The sequence below is a fragment of the Cadophora gregata genome (genome assembly GCF_030347475.1).
Source record: "Cadophora gregata isolate MNR1 chromosome Unknown scaffold_5, whole genome shotgun sequence".
Lineage (NCBI taxonomy): Eukaryota > Fungi > Ascomycota > Leotiomycetes > Helotiales > Ploettnerulaceae > Cadophora > Cadophora gregata.
Genome location: NW_026695928.1, coordinates 2171451 through 2193544, shown reverse-complemented (window position 1 = coordinate 2193544; position 22094 = coordinate 2171451). Strand labels below are relative to the sequence as shown.

The 22094-nt window shown below is 48.6% G+C and overlaps 9 protein-coding genes across 9 annotated transcripts; 3 read left to right on the top strand and 6 right to left on the bottom strand.

The window, feature by feature from the left end:
* Window positions 1-362: 362 nt before the first annotated feature.
* Window positions 363-2776, bottom strand: ONS95_011501 (uncharacterized protein; the record flags this gene model as incomplete). Its single annotated transcript, XM_058505121.1, has 5 exons — window positions 363-1629; window positions 1747-1845; window positions 1903-1971; window positions 2165-2406; window positions 2564-2776. 5 exons carry the CDS (start codon window positions 2774-2776, stop codon window positions 363-365), a joined length of 1890 nt encoding a protein of 629 aa, XP_058359678.1.
* Window positions 2777-4060: 1284 nt separating this feature from the next.
* Window positions 4061-5685, bottom strand: ALD5 (aldehyde dehydrogenase (NAD(P)(+)) ald5; the record flags this gene model as incomplete). Its single annotated transcript, XM_058505120.1, has 3 exons — window positions 4061-5092; window positions 5142-5541; window positions 5627-5685. The coding sequence occupies 3 exons, from the start codon at window positions 5683-5685 to the stop codon at window positions 4061-4063; spliced, it is 1491 nt and encodes a 496-aa protein (XP_058359677.1).
* A 4277-nt stretch (window positions 5686-9962) lies between these two features.
* On the top strand, window positions 9963-10877 carry ONS95_011499 (uncharacterized protein; the record flags this gene model as incomplete). Its single annotated transcript, XM_058505119.1, has 1 exon — window positions 9963-10877. One exon carries the CDS (start codon window positions 9963-9965, stop codon window positions 10875-10877), a length of 915 nt encoding a protein of 304 aa, XP_058359676.1.
* A 268-nt stretch (window positions 10878-11145) lies between these two features.
* On the bottom strand, window positions 11146-11892 carry ONS95_011498 (uncharacterized protein; the record flags this gene model as incomplete). The annotated part of the gene is made up of 1 exon (XM_058505118.1): window positions 11146-11892. One exon carries the CDS (start codon window positions 11890-11892, stop codon window positions 11146-11148), a length of 747 nt encoding a protein of 248 aa, XP_058359675.1.
* A 1026-nt stretch (window positions 11893-12918) lies between these two features.
* ONS95_011497 (uncharacterized protein) lies at window positions 12919-13832 on the bottom strand. The gene has a single exon (XM_058505117.1). It carries the CDS (start codon window positions 13728-13730, stop codon window positions 13092-13094), a length of 639 nt encoding a protein of 212 aa, XP_058359674.1. The 5' UTR covers window positions 13731-13832; the 3' UTR covers window positions 12919-13091.
* Window positions 13833-14222: 390 nt separating this feature from the next.
* Window positions 14223-16485, bottom strand: MRE11 (meiotic recombination; the record flags this gene model as incomplete). Its single annotated transcript, XM_058505116.1, has 4 exons — window positions 14223-15097; window positions 15150-16242; window positions 16290-16417; window positions 16470-16485. The coding sequence occupies 4 exons, from the start codon at window positions 16483-16485 to the stop codon at window positions 14223-14225; spliced, it is 2112 nt and encodes a 703-aa protein (XP_058359673.1).
* A 202-nt stretch (window positions 16486-16687) lies between these two features.
* Window positions 16688-17574, top strand: RSM19 (mitochondrial ribosomal small subunit component). The gene is made up of 3 exons (XM_058505115.1): window positions 16688-16859; window positions 16915-16930; window positions 16977-17574. Exons 1-3 carry the CDS (start codon window positions 16817-16819, stop codon window positions 17176-17178), a joined length of 261 nt encoding a protein of 86 aa, XP_058359672.1. The 5' UTR covers window positions 16688-16816; the 3' UTR covers window positions 17179-17574.
* Window positions 17575-17751: 177 nt separating this feature from the next.
* Window positions 17752-18377, bottom strand: ONS95_011494 (uncharacterized protein; the record flags this gene model as incomplete). Its single annotated transcript, XM_058505114.1, has 2 exons — window positions 17752-18165; window positions 18213-18377. 2 exons carry the CDS (start codon window positions 18375-18377, stop codon window positions 17752-17754), a joined length of 579 nt encoding a protein of 192 aa, XP_058359671.1.
* Window positions 18378-18594: 217 nt separating this feature from the next.
* PRP43 (DEAH-box ATP-dependent RNA helicase prp43) lies at window positions 18595-21003 on the top strand (the record flags this gene model as incomplete). Its single annotated transcript, XM_058505113.1, has 3 exons — window positions 18595-18902; window positions 18957-20820; window positions 20887-21003. The coding sequence occupies 3 exons, from the start codon at window positions 18595-18597 to the stop codon at window positions 21001-21003; spliced, it is 2289 nt and encodes a 762-aa protein (XP_058359670.1).
* Between the last annotated feature and the right edge of the window lie 1091 nt (window positions 21004-22094).

Below are 22094 nucleotides of genomic sequence, written 5' to 3'. Positions count from 1 at the left end.
AACTCGAGAAGATTGCTGTGAGAGGTGTGGTTCAAGAGCTATCTTTGATGTATCTATTGAGGTATGTATGCTAAGTAAATACAACCGCAAACTACCAAAGGAATATTCCAAAACGCCATCATCTGCAATATCTCAACTAAAAGATTCCAGAAGGGGTATATATGTGTAGTGAGAGACACGAATGGGTATCATTATATGTTCGTCAATCATAAGAAATCCAGCTGGCACCCTCAACATAGTCGAGTTCCAAAACATCCGGTCCTTGCGGTTCGAAGACCCGAATCAAAAACCCACCATCCATCTACCCAACACAAAAGAAATCACTCTCTCCCACCAAAGCCGCTTATCAGTCGAGTCAGCACTCAAACCTGATCAACCGGCCTCACCGGATCCACAAAGGGATCCTCCCTCTCCAACTCCCTACTCCTCCTACTATAATCAACACCACTCACCACCCTCCCACTCTCAATCTCCTTATCCAGACTCCCCTGCTTCCTCGACTCTCCATTCGGACTCTCCCCCAACTCCCAACTCCCCACCCTCTCATGCCTCACAACCGTCGCGCCCGCACCACCCTTCCCAGGCGTAAACGCCAGGTCCGCATCCGAGCTCAACTTATCCGCTCCTTTGAATCCACCATTCGCACCACCACCTGCGTTACCGCTCCCGCTGCGTTTAAGCACGCTGATATCGCCCAAATCCGGAAAGACCCTGTTCCCTCCCTTCTTCCTCTTCTCAAGTCTAAACCCCGCGAGAAGCAATCCAGCAACAAGGAAAATAAACGCCGCCACCGCAACAGTCGCACCAATCACGCCTCCAATAGTGGGACTCACGCCCCCAGCACCAGTATTTCCTGCTCCTCCCGAAACAAGCCCATCAGAAGAAGAGCCATCGCTGGCATCTCCATCATCCGAAGAAGAGATGTCTTCAAACGCCGTGCAGAACAGCGTCTTCGTCTCACAGACACGACACCAGTCCAGTATATCAGTCAACGCAAACGCCACCATCGCTTTCTTGAAATCCTCCCACGGGATAACAGTCTCTGCGTTGCCTCGTCCGAAGAGCGTGTAGGCTCGCAGATCGGCTCCGGGCTCTGATCCATTGCGGAAGAGGAAGCGGACGAACAGCGAGTCTTGGTACGGCATGGGCATGTCGCTGGTACTTTGCTGCTCGGCGTCTGCTGGAGGGATAGAAAATAGCTCGAATGTCATGGTTGAGCCGTGGTCGGGAAGGGTGTTGAATTGTGGTGCTGAGGGGCCGGTGGCGAGGTTGGCGAGGGCGAAGAATGCGAGGAAGGGTTCGTGGGAGCCGATGTAGACGGTGAGTTTTGACATGGCGCCCGAGGAGGCGATGTTGTCGCTTAGTTTTTGGATTACTTTTGCGGCGAAGGTGCGGCCTGCGATGGCGTTGATGGTGTTTGTGCCGTTGGGGGTGTTGAATGTCCATTGTTGTTCGGAGGCTAGGTTTCGGAGGGTGGCGAGGTCGTTGGTTGTGAAGTCGGGGGAGTTGAAGATGGTGCTATTGTGCCGGTATTGGTAGAGGGCGCTTTCGTAGATAGTGAGTGCGTTGCCATAGTTGAGGGTGCTGCTGTCGAGGGAGTGGAATACGGTGTTGGAGAGGGAGGCGTAGCTGGGTAAGGTGGTAAGTAAGTGTTCATGATTGCCAGTTCGTTTTCTCAAGAAACAGCGGTTCGCACCACAAATCCTAAAGTCGGAATTCTGTGGCCGAAGGCAAAGTCAAACTCACTATGTCTGAGTATCCTCAATTTTCTTCACATAAGCTGGAGTGTTGACAGCTTTCGCTTGCGCATTCGAGTATTGTTTACAATCGGTTTGTCCAGCAATCCTGTGAAGCGAGTCAGTAGCTGAAACATCAAGGAGACTTCGGTCATGAAGAGCTTACCAGATATGGTTGAAATCCAATTCGCTCAATGTGGCAACTCTGGGGTATTGATATCCGTTTAAGGGGAATCTGGATCTTGTTAGTCTCGTCTCCTTCAAAGAAGCCCCCTGGTGTAATTGGGACGCGAAAGTTTACTCCGCTCGAGCACAACTCCACGGTCACCAAATCAAGCTCATTTCACTACTCTCCTCGCCCCCAGACATCCAATTTCCATTCTCTTATCCATTCCCTCAAAATCAAACAAAATCAAGAAACTACTCACTCATACGTCCCTCCATCCCCTCTCGCCGCCTCCTCATCACTCGAAATCGTATCAAACGGGGGATATAGACCCTGCATGAATGCCAGCGCACTCGCCGCCAAATACGGCTCATCCGTCGTCATCACATCCAGTTGAGAGTTATCCAGATCATTCTTACTAAGTCCATTGATTGGGACCGTATCTTGTGAGATATTCGTAGGGACGATGTAGCGGTTACGGATTCCGGAGCCGGCGAGGAAGAGCTAGGAACAGAGAATAAACATTAGCAAGGGATTTTTTGGGCTTGGGAGGTTTAGGTGTGACAGCTTGAGGAGACGCAAGCATTGGGATTTTGATCTCAAGACTCCGATCGCAAGACGAAGTCTCTGGTAAATACGGAGGGAGAGAGAATGCGCCTACCTGTTCCGCGCCAAGAGGCGTTAAATCAACACTCCTCGCACTGGTATGGAAATCCGGTGTTTTCTCCCCATGATACGTATAAGTCACTGCCGCCCAAGTAATCTGATTCTCGTTCGTGGTTTGCGACAGGATTGGCGTGGTGAGTGTGAGGAGCGCAAGAGGGAGGGAGAGCCTGGAGAGGGCGGTGAAGTGGGGTGGCATTGGCATTGGCATTTTGGCGGGTCGGGTTTGGAGGGGTAGCTTCGTGTGGGTGCGGGTGAGAGAGAGACGAGAGAGAGGAGAGTCGCTGAGTACAGCGATGCGACTATCTTTGGAGCACAGCTGTCGCAATAGAGGAGGGAGAAGCTGGAACGGAAGAAGGGGAGAGGAGGAGGAAGAGACAAAGACGGAAGGGAGAAAGGAACAGAGGGGGAAGAGAGCAGGCTGGAGCTATAGCTATGTAGTATAGGCTGAGCTGAGCTGAGCTGAGCTCATCGAGAGCTTGTGATAGTTACCGGTAGCTAGCTCGCTGGCAAGGCTTGCTTCATCCAACATGCACAGCTCCCATGCGTGTAGCTCGAGTATAAAATAAGCCTAGGGAGCTCCAGGTACTGTCCGCTCCCTCCAATTCCATGCCGTCCTCACCGACACACTTACCCATTTCCATCCCCCAAAGCCTTGCACATCTGCACGCATCCGTGTCTGTCACAGAGACTGAATGTCCGTACGGTACGGACGGTAAAGTGCTTGCATGTCAACCTGCATGTTCGCCTCTTGGCAAGAGCTCCAGGGCTGTCTGCACTCAATCACGCGATGGTGGACGGATAACAATAGGTGAGCTAATGGTGGGCTGGTATCGCAATTGGTTCGATTGGCTGCTGTGCCGGATCCTTCCTCTCGCTTTTGCATGCATGAGATGGGTATAGAAAGGATTGAGAAGGGTTTCTGGGTGGTTGGGAGGAATGTTGCCAAGTACGGGCGTTTGCATCTTTTCCCAACTGCTGGCTGCCGTCTCTTATCGACTACTGTATCGATTGGCGATTGCGCTAGAACAGGGGAAGATGGTCGTGATATCATTGACCCCGCAGGAGCTGTTGGGGGGAGAAGCATTTTGATTTTGATGATGCTGCGAAAGTAGACCGATACATTTTCCAGAAAATGATGCATGAAATGGATGAGAAAAGTATATCCTGAATAGAAAAGATTCTGTAGAAGTCCCAAGCACAAAGTGGAATAGTTGCTGCACTCAACATTGGGCCATCAAGCTGTCAGCTTATCCGGACCCCTGTAATGCTGCCGAGGTCTGGTGACGGGAGGCTTCACGAAATTCTGGTGGTTGGGAGGAATACCGCCCCAAATGCACAATACCGTTTCAGTGATGAAGGAGATGACCACGAGTTCTTTGTTTGTCAATTTGTTTGGATTTTGATATAGTAAATGGCTAATAATCATGTACAAGTTTTCATTTCAATTCATCCCGTCCGTTCCAGTTCATTACTCCTCCAAGCCGAGCCAAACTTAACCGAAGAGAGCATCACCCAAGCGGATAGATACCGACTTGGTCTGAGTGTAGTTGGCCAACGCAGCCTCGCCGAGCTCTCGTCCGATACCAGACTCCTTGTATCCTCCGAATGGGACCTGGTGGTGCAACATGTTGTACGAGTTGACCCAGACGGTACCGGCGCGGAGCTCGTTGGCGACGCGGATGGCGGTGTTCAGATCCTTGGTGTGGACAGCGGCGGCAAGACCGTAGGTGGTGTTGTTTCCGGTCTTGATGATCTCCTCCTCGGTCTCGAACTTGGCGATCGAGCAGACGGGGCCAAAGATCTCCTCTTGCATGATCTTCATGTCTTCAGTGACATCAGAGAAAATGGTAGGCTGGATGAAGTATCCCTTGTCTCCGTGGCGCTCACCTCCAGTGACGACCGTGGCACCAGACTTCTTACCCTCTTGGATGTAACCCATAATGCGGTCATATTGGACTTGAGAAACTTGTGGTCCCTGGAAGGTATCGGCCTGGAATGGGTCACCGACCTTGTTTTGGGTGGCACGCTCCTTAAATCTCTGAACGAACTTGTCGTAGATACCGGATTGGACGTAAACACGGGAACCAGCACAGCAGCATTGGCCGTGGTTGAAGAAAATACCAAAGTTAACCCAGGAGATGGCGTTATCGATATCTGCGTCGTTGAAAATAATGTTTGGTGACTTGCCTCCGAGCTCGAGAGTAACCTTCTTCAAGTTGGAGCCAGCAGCAGCCTTCATGACTTGACGACCGACGACAGTTGAACCAGTGAATGCAACCTTGTCAACGTCCATGTGGGCAGAAATAGCTGCACCAGCGACCTTTCCAAAACCAGATATGATGTTGATAACTCCTGGTGGAAAACCGGCCTCCTTGACCAAGTTTGCAGCAACAAGACCAGAGAGAGGAGTCTGCTCAGCAGTCTTCAAAACAACAGTGTTACCGGTGGCAACAGCGGGACCGATCTTCCATGCCCACATGAGCAATGGGAAATTCCATGGAATAATTTGACCGCAAACACCAATCTAGCAAACGTCAGTAACTCGTCTTGAGAATTACCACTGCAAAACGTACGGGTTCTTGTCTTGTGTATGTGAAAGTCTCCGAATTGGTATCAATAACCTTGCCCTCGATCTTGTCGGCCCAGCCTCCGTAGTATCTCAAGCATCCAGCGACCGCAGCGACGTCACCTTTGGCCATACCAAGAGCCTTGCCATTGTCGAGAGACTCAACGGCAGCGAGGAGATCGAGGTCCCTCTCAATCAAATCGGCGAGCTTGACCAGCAGCTTGCCTCTGTTCTCTGGTGTCTCCTTTCTCCATGATCCCTCGAATGCCTTGCGGGCGGCTGCTACGGCGATATCGACGTCCTTCTCGGTGGCCTCGGAGACGGAGCAGATGACTTCCTCGTTGGTGGGGTTGATGGTCTCGAAGGTCTTGCCGTCGACACCCTTAACCCACTCGTTGTTGATGAACCTGGGGAGAGTAAGCATTAGCAATGCAGACTACGCAATGACGTGAAGGAGATCCCCAAAATGCGGGGTAGAGGATGAGAACTTACAATCCTGTGGGTTGAGTGTACTTGCCAGTTGATGGCGTGGTGAGTTGAACTGAAGTCATTGTGAATATGTTTAATTGAAGTTGAATGCACAGGGTATCTCGAAGTTCAGTTGGATTTTGTTTGTTTGGATTTTGCACAAACGCGATGTATGAGGAGAGGGAGAGAAGAGGAGAATGGCGGGGAGGGGTAGAGTTTTATGTGTCCTGGAGGCAAGACCTGTGTTACCCTTGGCCCGGCAGGGAAGAAAAGCTACAACCTGGTAAGTATTCAACTGTCGCCTCCTCTCCCTTCCTCCCTCGAGGCGAATAGTAAGAATTAGTCAGTCTTGGTGCGTTACTCTAAACCTTTTGGTGACACTTGGTGGAGTCTAGTCGAACTCCATGACCACGATGGATGGCTGTGAGAGGCCCTAGATGTGTGGAAAGCTCCACGAAAGCTGTTTAGCTGTCTCGCAGCTCCCGGGGCTGGGCAAGGATCAACGCCTGGCATTGCCCCTTCGCGCATTTCTCCTTTTCATTCTGTTCCAAAGAGTTCTAGTTCTAGTTCTAGTTCTAGTTCTACTGTGGCCAGAGTTTGGGTGTATGGAAAGGACCAACGGCCGTCAAGGTGGTCCGGCAGAGGAGAGGAGAGGAGAGGCAAGGAAAAGTCAAGTCAAGGAGACATGGCAAAAGTGGTGTGGCCATCTGCATGCATCCTTGACTTCGATACCCCTCCATGCCATGAACACCGTGCACGATACGATACGATAAACACCATCTCCCAGCTAACGACACTAAGCGTCACGGTGCATCGCTGATCCGAAAAATCTAGACTTTTGCCTCATGATCTTCTTGTTCGTCCGAAGCAGCCCAAAGCTTCAACGAGACCCCGAGATCCAAAATATATCTGCTTTCCTGTCTGGCTGCGAAGTGTCCACTCGAGTCCCCATTTTCGGTGACAGCTAAGGTATCTTTCGTGGCATAGCCTCGGCCCCCTTTTCACCCCGCCGAAGCCCCGCATCTCGCTAGACTTTCCCGCGAGCTTTCAACACCTCATGGCCTGGAGCTGGACGTGACAGCGGAAAGTATTCGGAAATGTGACACTCCTACCAAACAAACAAGCAGAAGGATGGATGGATAGAAGGAGGGCAAGGACAAGGGTTTCTTATCGGCGATATCAGGAATTCACAAAATCCTTCGGGCTTAAGATTCGCACTTTGCTCGGAATCTCCGTACTTGGTCGATCAACGAAAAAGCACAAGCATCCAGGCCCCTCCCTGCCAACTACCTTGATCTCGCAAATCACACCCTGATCCAGAAGCACAATGTCAAATACTTCCTAGTTTCCTGAAACCCAGAAAACGCCTCTTTCTTTCTTTCAAAAAATGATATCGGGATCGTTCCGCTCAGCCCTCGACTTTGCCCTCTCACCTGCATCTCCTGCGCCAGTTGGGCAAAATCTCCATTCCACAGGTCCAGAGCTTCCGTTCCTCCAGAACTGCTGCATACGAGACATGCGGAAGGGGTTTCGATCTAACCGCCCAAAACAAGCGCCACAATTCTCCTCAGATCTGATCTGATTCTGAACTTTATGGCTTGATGTTGTTGGAACTAGGCGTTAACCATTCTTCCGAATCCAACGGAAACCTTCACTCCTCGTTTGCGTCGTTTCGATGCAGCGACCTAGTTCCCCCAGACCAGACTTCTTAAACGATTTATTTCCCCGCACACCAAAAGCGGTTGGTCTGCGCCTCAACGTAACTTTTATCGACTTTGATGCTGGCACTGGCTCGAGATGGTCTCCGGATCGCCGAAAGGTGAGAAAGTGGGATAGCTTTGTGTGGGGAAGGGGGAAGCATGCAGAGCTAGGTTCAGCCCGGTCGCCTGGTTGGCTTCTGGGGGTGCCGGGAATAATTGGGTTCTGGGAACGCGATTGCGAAGAGGGGTAAGGTAGAGAAGCATGAGGAGGACGGAATTAGGTTTGAGCTCTGGGAAGGGGATGAGGTTTGGTATGGTGCTTTTACTGATGGAAAAGCAGCGAGGAAGAATCGTCTACACCTGCCACTTGGGGAAGGGAGGTGGTCCACGTGATGAGAATGTGGTTTGATTTCAAGACTGTGACTTTGACTTCTATATTGGAAGCTGACAGGGAGTCCAGATTTTGGGAAGTGATCTAGGCTCTTGATACATCAAAAGGGGAGAACGATTCGCTATTATTCTCTTGCAATCAACTCATGCTTCCACGATTCGAAGTTTAAATAAGCGAATGAAAATACATCCCACAACAAACGCTCCTCATCGAATGTATCTTTCGAGGTCCTGCTACCACCGTTTCAGAGCTCAATCCATGCTGAGATACAGCCGGCTCTGCACCGGCATCTTCTACCACAAGATGGTTCAAAGGCTATGGTACTGCTCTGGAGTTCTCATTTTGGTTCTGCATCTTATTTGAAGAAGACAGCCAGGAGACACAATCAGCAAGAAGCTGCACTTACAGCCAGAAAAGATATTTCAGTCTCAGATATTGTACACTTCCCAGCGGTCGTTGCTCTTCATGTCGATACTGTACAGAGTCAATAACGTGTTTAGAAAACCTCACAGCACGGCTCCTGTTTGAATCTGGCGAAGAGGATGAGTCCATGGTATGGGTTTTAATATGATTTTTTGCTGCATTGGAAAGAAGTATGGAGGGATTATTGCTGTTATGTAGCTGATGCGAGAGATTGATCTGGATTTGCTCGAAGGAGTATTTGCTTTGAGACCGTAAACTTGAAAGGGAGAAGGGAGAAAAGAAAGAGAGCAAGAGACATTGTGGAGGAAATCGCAAGATATACTTCCCTATATGATGGTATCGCTAAAGTGCTTAACATTTTCGTATTGTGGGCGACGCATAATAGGATGGATAATATATCCACTTCCTCGCTCGCTTATCCTATTGTTGAAGGATTCCAGCGTTGAACTTTATCGAATTAGGATTTGGTCAGAAGAATAACAATAGAACCATAACTTGCGCAGCATTTAGTCATCATATCATCATTGAAGACGGTGGCTCAGGACGAATACTTGATTTCGTCCTTCTAGGACTGCTGAATCGTGAGTTTAGAGCTTTATTTTGGCATACTGAGGATTACAATAGCAAGTCGACAAGCGAGGGATTTTCCAGGGGTTCTTGCTAAATCAGTGACCTCTGCGATGGTGAAATCTAAAAGGAAATTTCACTACAATGCTATCCGAATGACTTCTAATTTATCATCCAGTTAATGCGTGAAGTTGCTGGTGATTTTACATGTATGAGAAACTGAGAATATTGGAAATTTGGCCAACATTTCATAGTGATAGGTCTCAGACTTCTTTCACTGGTGAGTAGTTTGTGTACTAGATAAAGTGACTGAATTTCAGTTATCAAGCCACTGGTCTGACTAAGGCTCTAAATATTACTTGTTCCTGTCAGGGCCAGACATTTTGTAGTTCCTCAGTTCGTCTGAATATGTAGAAATGGTTGTCGATTATCAATTAAGGCGATGATCGACTGCCACCCACCATCTTCATGAATGGCTTGGAAATTGATAAATCAAGACGATAAGAAAAAAGGTCTCTTAATCTTTACATGATCGGACGATTGTTACGACGACCGAAGAACAAATTACACAGAACGCGCCGAGAATGTGACGATGGCAGAGTTGGTTGAATCCAAGCGGGACAACAACAAACCAAATCCTCGCTTACTGTATCCGTCAAAACCTCCCAGACCACATCGTGATCCAAGCTCGCACACTGATGCTGTACGCACAAGAAACTTGAAGTACCTCGGTATCAGCTGTCAACCTTTCAGTACGGCCGCAAACATTTCCACAACCAATTTGTTGAGCATCTCAAGACCTCAATCCAAGCTGTCAAGATTACGAATACTGCTTATGGTGCTTATGGTGGAGGCTGAACATCATCGCCAAGGGGCCTGATTTAGTATCCTGCTCGGGAAGCCACAGGGATCTTCTTGCCAATAACCTCGTCGGCATCACCATTCCCAACAGTTTGAGGACCAATGTTGTGCCGTGTCGGGTGCATTGATGATTTTCTTCTCTTCTGTTAGATTTTACATTTGTACAACTTAAGCAGAGATACTTCCTCCCTCATTATTGCCTCAAGTTACCTGTTTTCTTGTTCACACGCTGTCCATCAAATTTTTCGGTTGACGGGACGTTCCCGTTCCCGCTTTCAGTATTTGGTTGTATCGTTTTATAGTCGAGGTTTCGAAACAAAAGCCAAATCGAGATTTCCCCTGGGAAGGATTGATTGATTCATCTACTCGAGTTGTCCCATATCAACTATTAAGACGCCATCGTCTGCTTGCCACCATCATGCCTTCAAGAATCGAGCCAGATGATGCACCACTCCTGGCATCATCAACTTTGGCACCAGCAAAGCCACTCTCACAATTCAAACGTCTCTCCCCTGTAGTCGGTCTGTACGAGCCCCCCAAAGCCTCAGGAGTACCCTCTCCTAACGACCCAACCACCATCCTCTTCTGCTCCTGGATGAACGCCACCCCGAAACATATCGACTACTACACACGCACATACATGCGTCTTTACCCATCCGCGCGCATCATCCTCGTCACCATCGCCACCAAGCAATTCATGTTCGAAACCGAAGCCAGGCGCCGGAAAGACGTCGCTCAGGCAGTCACCGCGCTGCTAGCTCAAGATCCATCCATCCAGAGATTGCACGTGCATTCGCTGAGCAACGGCGGCGCCAAAAGAGTCTACAACATCGCCGGGGCGTATAAAACAACTACCGGGAAAAGCCTCCAGATGAAATCCCACATCATTGACTCCGCTCCGGGCATCCCAAGATTCAGGAGGGATATCCACGCGCTTGCTGTGCCGGCGAGGAAACTCCCGCTGTTTCCGTGGATGATGTTCATGTCCGTCACATATGTTATTGTATCTGTTGTTTATGTGGCGGTGAATTGGATGCCGAAGTCTTTCTGGCACCAGCTGGTTTGGGGGCCGACTTTTGCATTTTACAACAAAGAGCTGTTTGATGAGAAGTGTCTTAAGGCGTATATATACAGTAAGGAGGATTTGGCGATTGATTGGCGGGACGTTGAGAATCATGCGAGGACTACGGAGGAGAAGGGTTACAGGGTATTAAGGAAGTTGGTGGAGGGCGCGGAGCATGTCCAAATGTTCAAGGGGAAGGGTGGAGAGCAGGATTATTGGCGTTGGGTGCAGAGAGTTTGGGGGTTGGGGATTGGGGTCGGTGAGAAATGAGGAGCAAATGAAAACATGTAGACGTGGGAGTGTATTGCCGGCAAGATAAAAAGACTGTTGGGCAATATATGACGAGTACGAGTCAGTAGAATGCGGTCATTCAACATCAAAGCTCTAAAGTACCTAGATGTCAGAATCTGCAAGTTCGCTGATCAGCGAGACCGGCACTACAGCTGGTATGCCGGGAACACAGTCGATTTAGTACGATCGCCGAACAAATCTTTGCCTACATCACAAAGGGCCGCTCCACCTTCCAAGGGACTGGTTATTAGTTCTGGTCAGCATCACTTTCAGCGATGTCTGTGGAGCTCCCATCCTCAGTGCTCCACTCAACCATCCTCTTCAAAACCGAAGCTCCAAACTCTTCATTCCCAATCTCCTCACCCCACCACTCCCTAAACGTCCGCATCCTCTTAGTCGCCTCTCTCGCCATCTCCTTGCCCTTCTCTGTCTTCATCATCCCCTCCAGCCTAAAGAGCTTCCAATCCATCATCTCCACACTCCCATGCATATTCCTGTCCGTCCTCGCACCCCCATAAGTAAACAATCTCCCAATGCCAACGGCACCAATAGCATCCAACATGTCAGCATCCTGAACAACGGCCAATTCCGGGTGCTTGTCGATGAGATCGAGGGCGTGAGATGGGTCTTTGATCTCTGAAGTGAAGGAGACGGCTAGACAGATGGATTGCACCTTTGAGGCGAGCGAAGGGGAGGCGCCCAAATTGAGGAGGAGGTCACGGACTTGCGTGGCAGGGTCTTGACCTTCTGCGAGGTATTTTTGGTCGCCGACGTCGTGGAGGAGAGCAGCAAGGGTGATAATCGTTGGGTCGAGAGCGCTTGTTTGAGTATCAGTGGTGTCTGTAGGACTGGAAGATGTGATCGAAGATGAAATACGGTGTGCTATGCCGACGACTCTTTTGATGTGGTTGAAGTCGTGTGACCCATCGAACTTGTTCATGTAGGCCTCCACATACTCTGTGACCTTGTTGACCAGGTCCTCGTTAGTTATCATATTCTTATGTATCGAAGCTGTTCAGATCTTGCTTTCGAGGTTTGGTATAAGTCTTTGCGGAATCAAGAGTGTAACTGCTGTAATGAAGGATTGAGCTGAGGTTTTGGTACTGGGCCTGTCCTCATAGCTGATGTGAGGTGGTACAAATGTGTTTACTAGCAAGAATATGCAAATGAACAATGTGACTCACATTTCCAGCTTGCTTCAAGGCACCAGAGAAAGAAATGGGTATTTGCTTGGGCGACGTGTCCAGCGCATGGACACGAAACGCGTTCTCACGTGTTGTTGATTTTGCGCTGACAGGGCAATCAAGCAAGCATTAGCTCAACTAGCAAGATAAAAATAGATGTCATCGCTTAAGAAGGATCACTGATATGTCATGCGTGGTATTGAAAATGTTCCTGGAACGAGCTGTGGACCTTCGTCAAGTTCAAGTCCAGCAAATCGGCACACCCAATGCGCCCCACTTTTCTTCCACTTTCATCTACCTAATGAAATAAGATGATTTTACCTCAACCAGCGCATGAAATACTGCGAGAGTAATTGCCTTGAACAGGTTTCTTATTCATGGAGATATTGGTCTCTCCTTGTTCACCTTCCCCGGGTGCGGCAAGAAGCATACCATTCTCGTTGCCCCTGTTCAGATATCGACTTCCGTCGTTAGGAAAGAAATTTCTTTTTGTTTGATCATCTTTCGTCTATAGTTTCATTTCTTATTATTCATTTAGGGTTGGATTGTTCACCCTTCTCCATTTGCATATATATATATATATATTGGCGTTTTGGCAGTTTGTTTACTTACGCGAATCATCGCTTCGGTTGTGCTTCTTCGGCAATAGAAACAAACAGGATATTTATTTCTCTACCGGGATCGTGAGTTGATGTATTCAGACTTTCGAATTTCATCTAGTAGACAGCTAAACTTAATATACCTAGATAGGATATGGTGCCTTTCACTTGACCATAGAGAGAAGTGGATCGGAGTTTCGGGGTAGATCATCAGAACGTAATCATACTTATCAATAGGACTTTGAGAAGCAGTAACTTAGCAGCATGCAGTGTGAGGATTGATCGACAGGATTCAGTAGGAGAACCTCGAGGGAGATCGATTAGTATGAAAAGACGACAATTGTAAACACGCTTGGCACTCATGAGGAGTTACAGAGAGCTCATTTCACACTCCGATTCCAGACTCCAACCTAGGCCGCCCAACTCTCCCACACTTTGACAACCTCCTTCGTCTTCGTAATCGTAGCAAATTCTCTCAAGCTCTCCGTGTTAAATCTATGAACAATTTCCGCATCAAACTCGCCGTCCGGCTTCTTCCACGCAGCCGTCGCATCCTCCACAAAAACCACCTCTCCTGCCTCTCCATTCTCTCCATCTGCAACTTTCAAATTCCCCGCCATTCGTGTCGTCGTATTGACACAATGGTCCGTCGTCAGACCGGCAAGATACAATTTTCCTGGCTCGCCAGCAAAGTGTTTTCGGAGGACTTCCTCGAGGTTCGTGCCGATGAAGCCAGAGTTGACGGTTTTGGTGATGATGAGTTCGGATGTGAGTGGAGTAGCGAATGGTTGGAATGAGAAGCCTGCGGATGGAGGGTGCAGTGGTGAGTCGGGGTGGAGGGAGGAGTGTTGCACGTGGATTATCTTGTGGCGTGCCGGGGACGTTGATGAGGTACTTGAGGCGAGGAGTTTGCGATAGCTGCTTAGGAGGGATTCGGTATTTTGTTCGAAGGATGGGTTACTCCTTGAAGGGCCCCAATGGGTTGGATGTGTGAGGCCTTGTTGGACGTCGATTAAGAGAAAGGCTGACCTCGGTTGTGTAGGCGCCATGGTTAGGTGATTTGATATTATTGTAAAGCACTAGATTAGGGAATGGCCTACTTATTTTATCGAGTGTAAAGAGTAAGGAGTTGAAATTGAGTGTTATGTTCACATCTGAGTATACCTATTCGCTTGAGGAAGCCTATCTATCAATCCGCTTAACAGTCCCAAAGGCGCGTCACCTGAAGGGCGCTGACTTGCCGAAAGTGGGTCGCAACTCCGTTCAGAATAGCCCCCCTCAATCTGGTCTCATTAGAGGTACAAAACTCCGCCGGTTTGGGAGAAGATGTGCTAGCACGGAAGTGCAATTCAGATAGCTATCAGTATCGACCACGCAGTTCCCTAACTTACCATCTATCATAAGTCATCATGTGGTATCCCGCAAAACAAAATTGCACAAGCTTTTCCCAATTCTCCAAATCCCATATCGCCACATAGCTTAAAGAAAACTCCCATGCAATGCCCATGACCCAAATCCCATCACTCTTTCTTAGTTCGGACCTACTTTCTTCTAGATGATGCAGGAACTGGCTCAAATGCATCATCATCCGAGATCTCATCATCGCTCAATTCCTGGGCAGCCTGGCTCTTTGCCTGTGTTTGCGAGAAATTAAGCTGCGTTTGCCGACCTCTCGTAGTCGTAGCAGCAGCTCGTCTCGGTTGCGACTTTGTTGGAGCTGGCTCATCAAGCATGACAATATCGTCGTCATCTTCATCATCACTTGGTTCCAGAACCTTCTTCCGACCTTTTGCCGGTGCCTTTGCGGGTGCCTTTGCCTTCGGTGCAGCTTTGGGCTTTGCTGGAGCTTTTTTCGCTGGAGCCTTCTTTGCCGGAGCCTTCTTGGCCGTATTGGAAATGACCGACTCGTTATCGTCATCACTTGCCACAGTTTTCCTTGCACCACGCTTGGCTGCAGGCTTTGGAGTATGGTCTTCCTCTTGGTCATCGTTGTCTAAATAGACCATCGAACCAGGCTGGTCAGCCCATTCGCCATCGACGTCCGAGTCCCATCCTGCAGGTACAGGCTTCAGAACACCCTTTCTCTTTGGCTTCTTGACACCGGCTCTGAAATCAGCATTCTGCTTCTCGCGCAATCGCTCCATAGCAGGTTCAAGATCATCTTCCTCATTATCCAAGCCCATCAAGTCTCTGACTCCCGTAGCAAGACTATCGACAATGAAGGTGTCCATAGCGTGCTTATCGTCCTTCTCAACAAACTGAGTAACAGCATCTCCAAAAGGCTCCTGGGGGAGGATTTTGAGTGACTGAGCTGAAAGAAACTCGTGGACAAGCTTTCCAACCTTGATATTGTCGTTGGTGATAGCTGCCAGAACCTCTGCATCGGGCATTTCCTTCGAGTCAGAATTCGTTTTTCCTGAAGCTATTAGTGAAAGTTCATTTCTATCTCCATGATCTGTTATAATTACTGCTTGCTGTCTTCTTCCGGTAGAATTGGACCACATCCTTTCGGTTGGCGACAGTCTCGGAGAAGCGGTTAGAGAATCGCTGAGGGTTTTCACACTCGAACTTGCCACCGTCAGGCGCCGAATACTCAACTCTGAGTCTTACGAGCGGCAAAGGTATCTCTTCTGGTGGATCATCAGGATCCTGAATCGAAAGCCACTCCTCCTTCGCCTCTTCAATAAGCTCGTTTACCAGCTTGTGTAATTTATCGGTCAAAAGACTCTTGTTGTCTTTTACCTTGGCGAGGCGCTTGAAGCGGTCGTCGTCCGCAAGTACCAGCTCCCGATGGATGAAGGGTCGCACAGACTTGATGCGATGCTTCTCAACAGTGAAATCGCGGCCAGTGACACTAATAATAGCAACATGCTTCGAGACTGCTTCTCCAGGCACGAGCGACGTTGCAATGGAAGAGCCAGGCTGCATCACTTTAAAGCCCATCTCTGGGTTTTCGCGTGGATCGATCAGACATTCGTGCTCATGTCCCCAGATAATGAGATCCAACATCTGAGGTAAGAAGTTCTCTGGAAGGTAGCTAGACTCAGTATGTGCATGGTGATTTTGGTGGAGGGCCATCAAATTGAACCATTCCTTCTTTTGAATACTTGGTGAGAAGAACTTAACACCACCTTCTCTCCATGTGTGATAGAGTCTCTCATCTCGGACATTGCTCATACCATAGAGTGCCAGCTTGGTATTACCTTTCTGTAAAAGAATAGGCTTGATCTCGATTCTGTCGGATTCTGGCGTTCGGCCGAAGTAGTTGAGTAAACCTGACACTTGCAGGAGGTCAAGAGAGCATAAATGACCATCTCCTGTTGGATCATCGTGGTTGCCATGAATGGAGAAGACAGGAATAGCAACATTGATATCCGGGTCCTCGTAGTTGACGATATTGAAGGCACCATCAAAAACCTCGTTTGCATCGCTAAGGAACTCCAGCTCACAAGGCTTCTCTCCTAAGCAGTTCTGTCGAAGAGATCGCATAACCTGGTAGATAGATTTCCGGGATGGCTTGTTGTCGTGGAATAAATCACCAGCCAAGAGTACCATGTCGACCTACGTGATATCAGATATGCTGTGCTCATACGAATATATCTACTTACATCTTGGTCTTTTGCCATGCGCATAACTTCGTCGAAGCTTCTCCATGAATCATCTTTTCGGACTGGGTCTCGCTCTTCGTAACCTACATGGCTATCAGTAGCGACAAGGATACGAATAGTGTCCGCGCCTGTATACTCAATTAGCATCAAGTAAATACAGAGAATGAGGTGCAAACTGACTGCTTCGCGGAGGCATATTGTAGGTGGACGTAGCTCTCTTCAGAAGTTTGTTCTGCTAATTTATCTCGATACGCTTAAGAAATTGGTGAGAGCAGACAATGAGTCCAAGATATGACCTTGGGGGGTTGTTGCGTTCCGATGTTGTATCGAAGTCGCGGGCAAGGCTGCTGGATGCACAGTATTTAAGGGATCTTGAGGTCGTATGTCAGGGAGACGCGACAGGCTTTAGCGTGTTTAATCCCTGCAAATGTAGCCTGGAGCCTGGTCACTTTGCTTCCGGTTCTGGATGAACTTTTGTCGAAGCGAATTTACGAGGACGACAACCCGACCTCACAAGCAGCGCAACAATGAATCCCACGCGGGCCCTTCTGGCGCGTTCAGTCTGGAAAGGTATATTGAATGTATATTGTATTCTACACAGATGATGGTCACTGACTCTCCATAGGACCCAACATCGTGCCGTAAGAGTCAACATCTATGTTAACTGCCTCCTCTGACATCGAGTAGACTCCCCATCCAACGAGCAGCACCAGGCCAGAAAGTCCCTCCAATCAAGACCCAAGCCCGATCCGCGACCATCCTTCCCAACTTCGTAGGACTTGTGTTCCAGGTGCATAACGGGAAAATATACCACGATGTAGCGATTACGGAAGACATGGTCGGACACAAACTTGGTGAATTTTCGGCGTATGTATCGATTCTGTCGTGAATTAATTAGGACTGATCATGGCACAGAACGAGGAAAAGGTTCTCATACAGGCAGAGCAAGAACAAGTAAACGGAATGAAACGGCATATCGATGGGCGGCGTTTTTGGGAGCTATCAACGAACTCTCTGTAGGAAGACGATTGTATTATACAAACGCGAGAATATGGTCCAGTAATTCTCGCTCGCTGGTTAGATGTATTATTGGCACTGGAAATGGACTACGAGAATAGGAACATTATCGCTGGGTGGAACATTGCATGAAGTCGCAATCCTGAAAGCTATGCAAACCAACTTTCAATTTGGAACGAGGAGTAAGCTTCTCTTGCTTTCAAGATAGCCCGACTTCCGCCTCGTTCGTATTGATAATTGATCAATGTGATTCGGTTGATTAGAAGATCTTTCATTTACCCTAGCAAGCCCTTGTGTGCAAGTATCGAACACTTTTGCCCAGATGATGACTGCCATATTCCATGGCAATGAAACGCCTCATTATGCACGTAACGCCACCTGTTGTATCCTTCAAAACCAAACCAGGCCAACCCAAACCTTAGCTTCCTGTATGTCCAAGAACCGCTCATCTATAGAATTCGCCCCTTTTGACATTGACTCCGTATTCTCCAACAGCCATTCCCAGGTCTTCCATTGTAAGAACGGTTCTGTTCTGGCTACCACCTTGCCCACCACCTCCATAACCTGGTCGTTGGATACCAAGAGGACCGCCGCGACCTGCCTGCTCCTTGCTACCTGGCGCAGCGGTTGGCTGACCTGGCACAGGGAATCCAGCAGCAGCACCCAAGTTTCCCATAGGATTGTTCGCATTCGAGGAGTTGGATGAACGGATACGTGAGTATTGATAGGCATCAGCGGCGATATCTGCGATGAACTTCTGTGTTGCGAGAGCAAGCAGGCGGGCAAGGCGGGGGTCTGTCTGGGGAGGAGGAGGAAGACCAGCTTTTGTCAGATAGTAGTTCGTAACAGCATCTGGGATCTGGTTGTTTGTTAGAACAGCTGAAAACCCGTGCGGCTCGTACTTACAATTGGCGCATAGTCGTCCATCTTGGAGAGGAAGTCCTTCAACGAAGCATCTTTCCGCGTCGGCACCTTTGGTTCAGCGGCCGGCGCAACTGGGTCAACCTCATCCTCCTTATTTGCGACTGGAAGAAGATCCTTCGTGGGATCTGGAGAGTCTGCGTTGGCCATTCTTGTATCCGAATAATATGGGGGACTCGAGGATGAACCAGGGCAGCTGAGCGGCTCAAAGTCGCGATAGCAGTTTGGTCACATGATTATTATCTTAGCGTGGTTTTAGCTTATCACCAGTGGAACTTTATCGGAATTTTTGAAATATTTTGTAGGCAGCCTTGTCGCGCAAATTGAAGTAAACACCACAAACTTCCCATTCTAGTCAGTTTTCACCATGACTGACCGACGTCCAGATCAGCAAGAGATGTCAAAAGCAAAGAGGGCGAGGACCGATAACCTTGACCCTAAGCAAAACCCTTACCTGGCGCATCACTACGAAGTTGAAATCGACGATTCCTACTCCAATGGCAACAGCAACGGCGCGCAAACTGGCTTGTCAGGCTTCAAAAGACATGCTACCACTGCTGCACAAGCACATACTGCTGAAGATGGACCTGCGAACCCATTCAACAATGCGCCATTGTCGAAACAATACTTCAATATTCTGAAGACCAGACGAGATCTTCCAGTCCACAAGCAGAGGTACGCGCAGCACGACAAACCCTCTATATGGCTCAGATACTGACAGTAATACAGACAGGAATTCCTAGACATGTTTCACAAAACTCAGATCCTGGTTTTCGTTGGTGAAACGGGTTCTGGAAAGACTACACAGATTCCTCAGTTCGTCCTCTTCGACGACTTACCCCACTTCAACGGAAAGCTCGTGGCCTGTACCCAGCCTCGTCGTGTCGCTGCAATGTCAGTTGCTCAGCGTGTGGCTAATGAAATGGATGTGAAGCTTGGTGAGGAGGTCGGGTACAGCATTCGATTTGAAGATGTGACTTCTTCCCGGACGATTCTGAAATATATGACCGATGGTATGCTTCTGCGAGAGGCTATGCATGATCACAACTTGACGAGATACAGCTGCATCATTCTTGATGAGGCTCACGAACGTACACTTGCGACGGATATTCTGATGGGTTTATTAAAGGAAGTTGCGCTGAGACGTCCAGATTTGAAGATTGTTATCATGTCTGCTACACTCGATGCACAAAAGTTTCAGCGCTACTTCAACGATGCGCCACTCCTGGCTGTCCCTGGTCGAACTCATCCCGTCGAGATCTTTTATACCCCAGAGCCGGAGAGAGACTATGTCGAGGCTGCTCTGCGAACAGTTCTCCAAATCCATGCCACCGAACCGGAGGGAGATATTCTACTTTTCTTGACTGGAGAGGAGGAAATTGAAGACGCGTGTAGAAAGATCTCACTTGAGGCAGACGAGATGATACGAGAAGCTGATGCAGGGCCATTGAAAGTTTACCCACTTTATGGAACTTTACCTCCTGCGCAGCAACAACGCATCTTCGAGCCAGCACCACCACCGGCTAGACCTGGCGGGCGACCAGGCCGTAAGGTCATTGTAGGAACCAACATTGCAGAAACTTCTCTGACAATTGACGGTATCGTGTACGTCGTTGATCCTGGTTTCAGTAAACAGAAGGTCTACAACCCACGTATACGAGTCGAGTCTCTGCTTGTTTCTCCGATTTCCAAAGCCTCGGCACAACAACGAGCTGGTCGTGCAGGTCGTACACGACCCGGAAAGTGCTTCCGTTTATACACTGAGGCTGCTTTCAAGAAGGAGCTTATTGAGCAGACATATCCCGAAATTCTAAGGTCAAATCTTGCCAATACTGTCCTGGAGTTGAAAAAGCTTGGAATCGATGACTTGGTACATTTCGATCTTATGGATCCACCAGCCCCCGAGACATTGATGAGAGCACTCGAGGAATTGAACTACCTTGCTTGTCTCGATGATGATGGAGATTTGACTGCTCTAGGCAAACTTGCTTCTGAGTTTCCTCTCGACCCAGCACTTGCTGTCATGCTCATCTCCTCGCCCGAGTTTTACTGCTCCAACGAGATCTTGTCCCTGACTGCTCTGCTGTCAGTTCCCCAGATATTTGTTCGACCAGCGAGTGCAAAGAAGCGCGCAGACGAGATGAAAGCCCTCTTCGCACACCCAGACGGTGATCACCTCACCATGCTCAATGTCTATCACGCTTTTAAAGGACCTGCAGCTCAACAAGACCAAAAGAAATGGTGTCATGAGCATTTCCTGAGTCTGCGAGCACTCCAATCTGCCGACAATGTTCGTCAGCAACTGAAGCGAATCATGGAAAAGTCGGAATTGGAACTCCTCAGTACTGATTTCAACGACAAAGACTACTACACCAACATCCGCCGTGCGCTCGTCGCTGGTTTCTTCATGCAAGTCGCGAAGAAGGATCCTTCCGGTAAGACGTACAAGACTGTTAAGGATGATCAGAGCGTTCTGCTTCACCCTAGTACGGTTCTTGGCGTCGACAGCGATTGGGTAGTTTACAATGAATTTGTGCTCACAACGAAGAACTATGTCCGAACTGTCACGGCTGTCAGACCTGAGTGGCTATTGGTAAGTCGCCCTATGCTTTCCCTACCATCGTATTCAGTAGGAATTACATTGCTAACATGTGAACAGGATATCGCCCCAACCTACTACGATCTATCGACCTTCCAAAAGGGTGAAATCAAGACATCTCTCCAGAGGACACTGGACAAAGTAAAGAGAAAGCAAGCCATGAAGGGAGGAAGATAGATAGAGAATCGTTTCGGTTTAGAAGTCGATCGGTCGATCGAACAATGCCTTGCAAGAGGTACGCGCACATGTTTATTCATAGGAGGGAGCGAAGAAAAATCCCGGTTTTATTTCTTGAAATGCTAGACGGAGCTCGAGTGGCGCAACAGAAAAGGGAAAGGAGGAAGGGATATCCTGGTTATCTAGAAGGGACTAGCCAGTCAATCTGCCTGCCTGCCTGCCATGTGATAGTGTCGAATCATGAATTGCCAAGCGACAGCTTGTTCTCACCAATATTCAACATTCATATTTGAGATGAAATGGGGCCGCCAACGGTAGATTCCAGGCGAATGAAAGCCTGGATTTCCAAATGTTGGTAATATGCATGTGAGTATGCACAAGTGCAGATAGCGTGGGGTTACACCTACCTTATAATCAGTTAGCATAGGTACATGATACTCAAGTATCGCCGCATCGGCATCCGAGGTATGTAACTGGCGGTCCGAGGTCCATCATGACACTAGCACGCCTGCAGCTGTCGAATAGGATTTGTCCCGGAGGTAGTCTATGTTGTGCATAACGAATTGAAGGTTCGTTCGTACATTCGTCCTGTTATATCGAAGATATGTATAGATGCAACTACAAGATCGGAATTGCGCCGGCCTCTAATCAGCGCCAACAGCTGCTGAGCCGCCGCCGCACCGTAGGTCGTTGGGTCTAACTAGTGTATTCTTGAGTGGAGTTGGTGAGAGGCTGGAAGAGGAATGGATCCGAAGTAAGGTTGGGAGGTTTGCTCCCGGTGTACGCCTTTTGGTCGTCCGATTAAAAAGTCAACTACAGACCAAAAATCATAAGAATAGTGTGTTTTTATTCAAAAAAAAAAGCAGCGCTATAATATTACATTATTGCTGTTTTATGTTTTATTAATATTTTTGTAATATAAAAGTAGTTCTGTGCAGCAGTCGATTTTGGTGTGCGGATAATTACATCCACCGGGAGGTTTAGTGGTAGTGTTGGAGGATGTCTGAACTGGAAATAGTGAGGGCCAGCGAGGAGAAGAGGGGAATGTGATATATCGTATTTTTGTGTTACTCTCAGCCAAACCAGCTCCA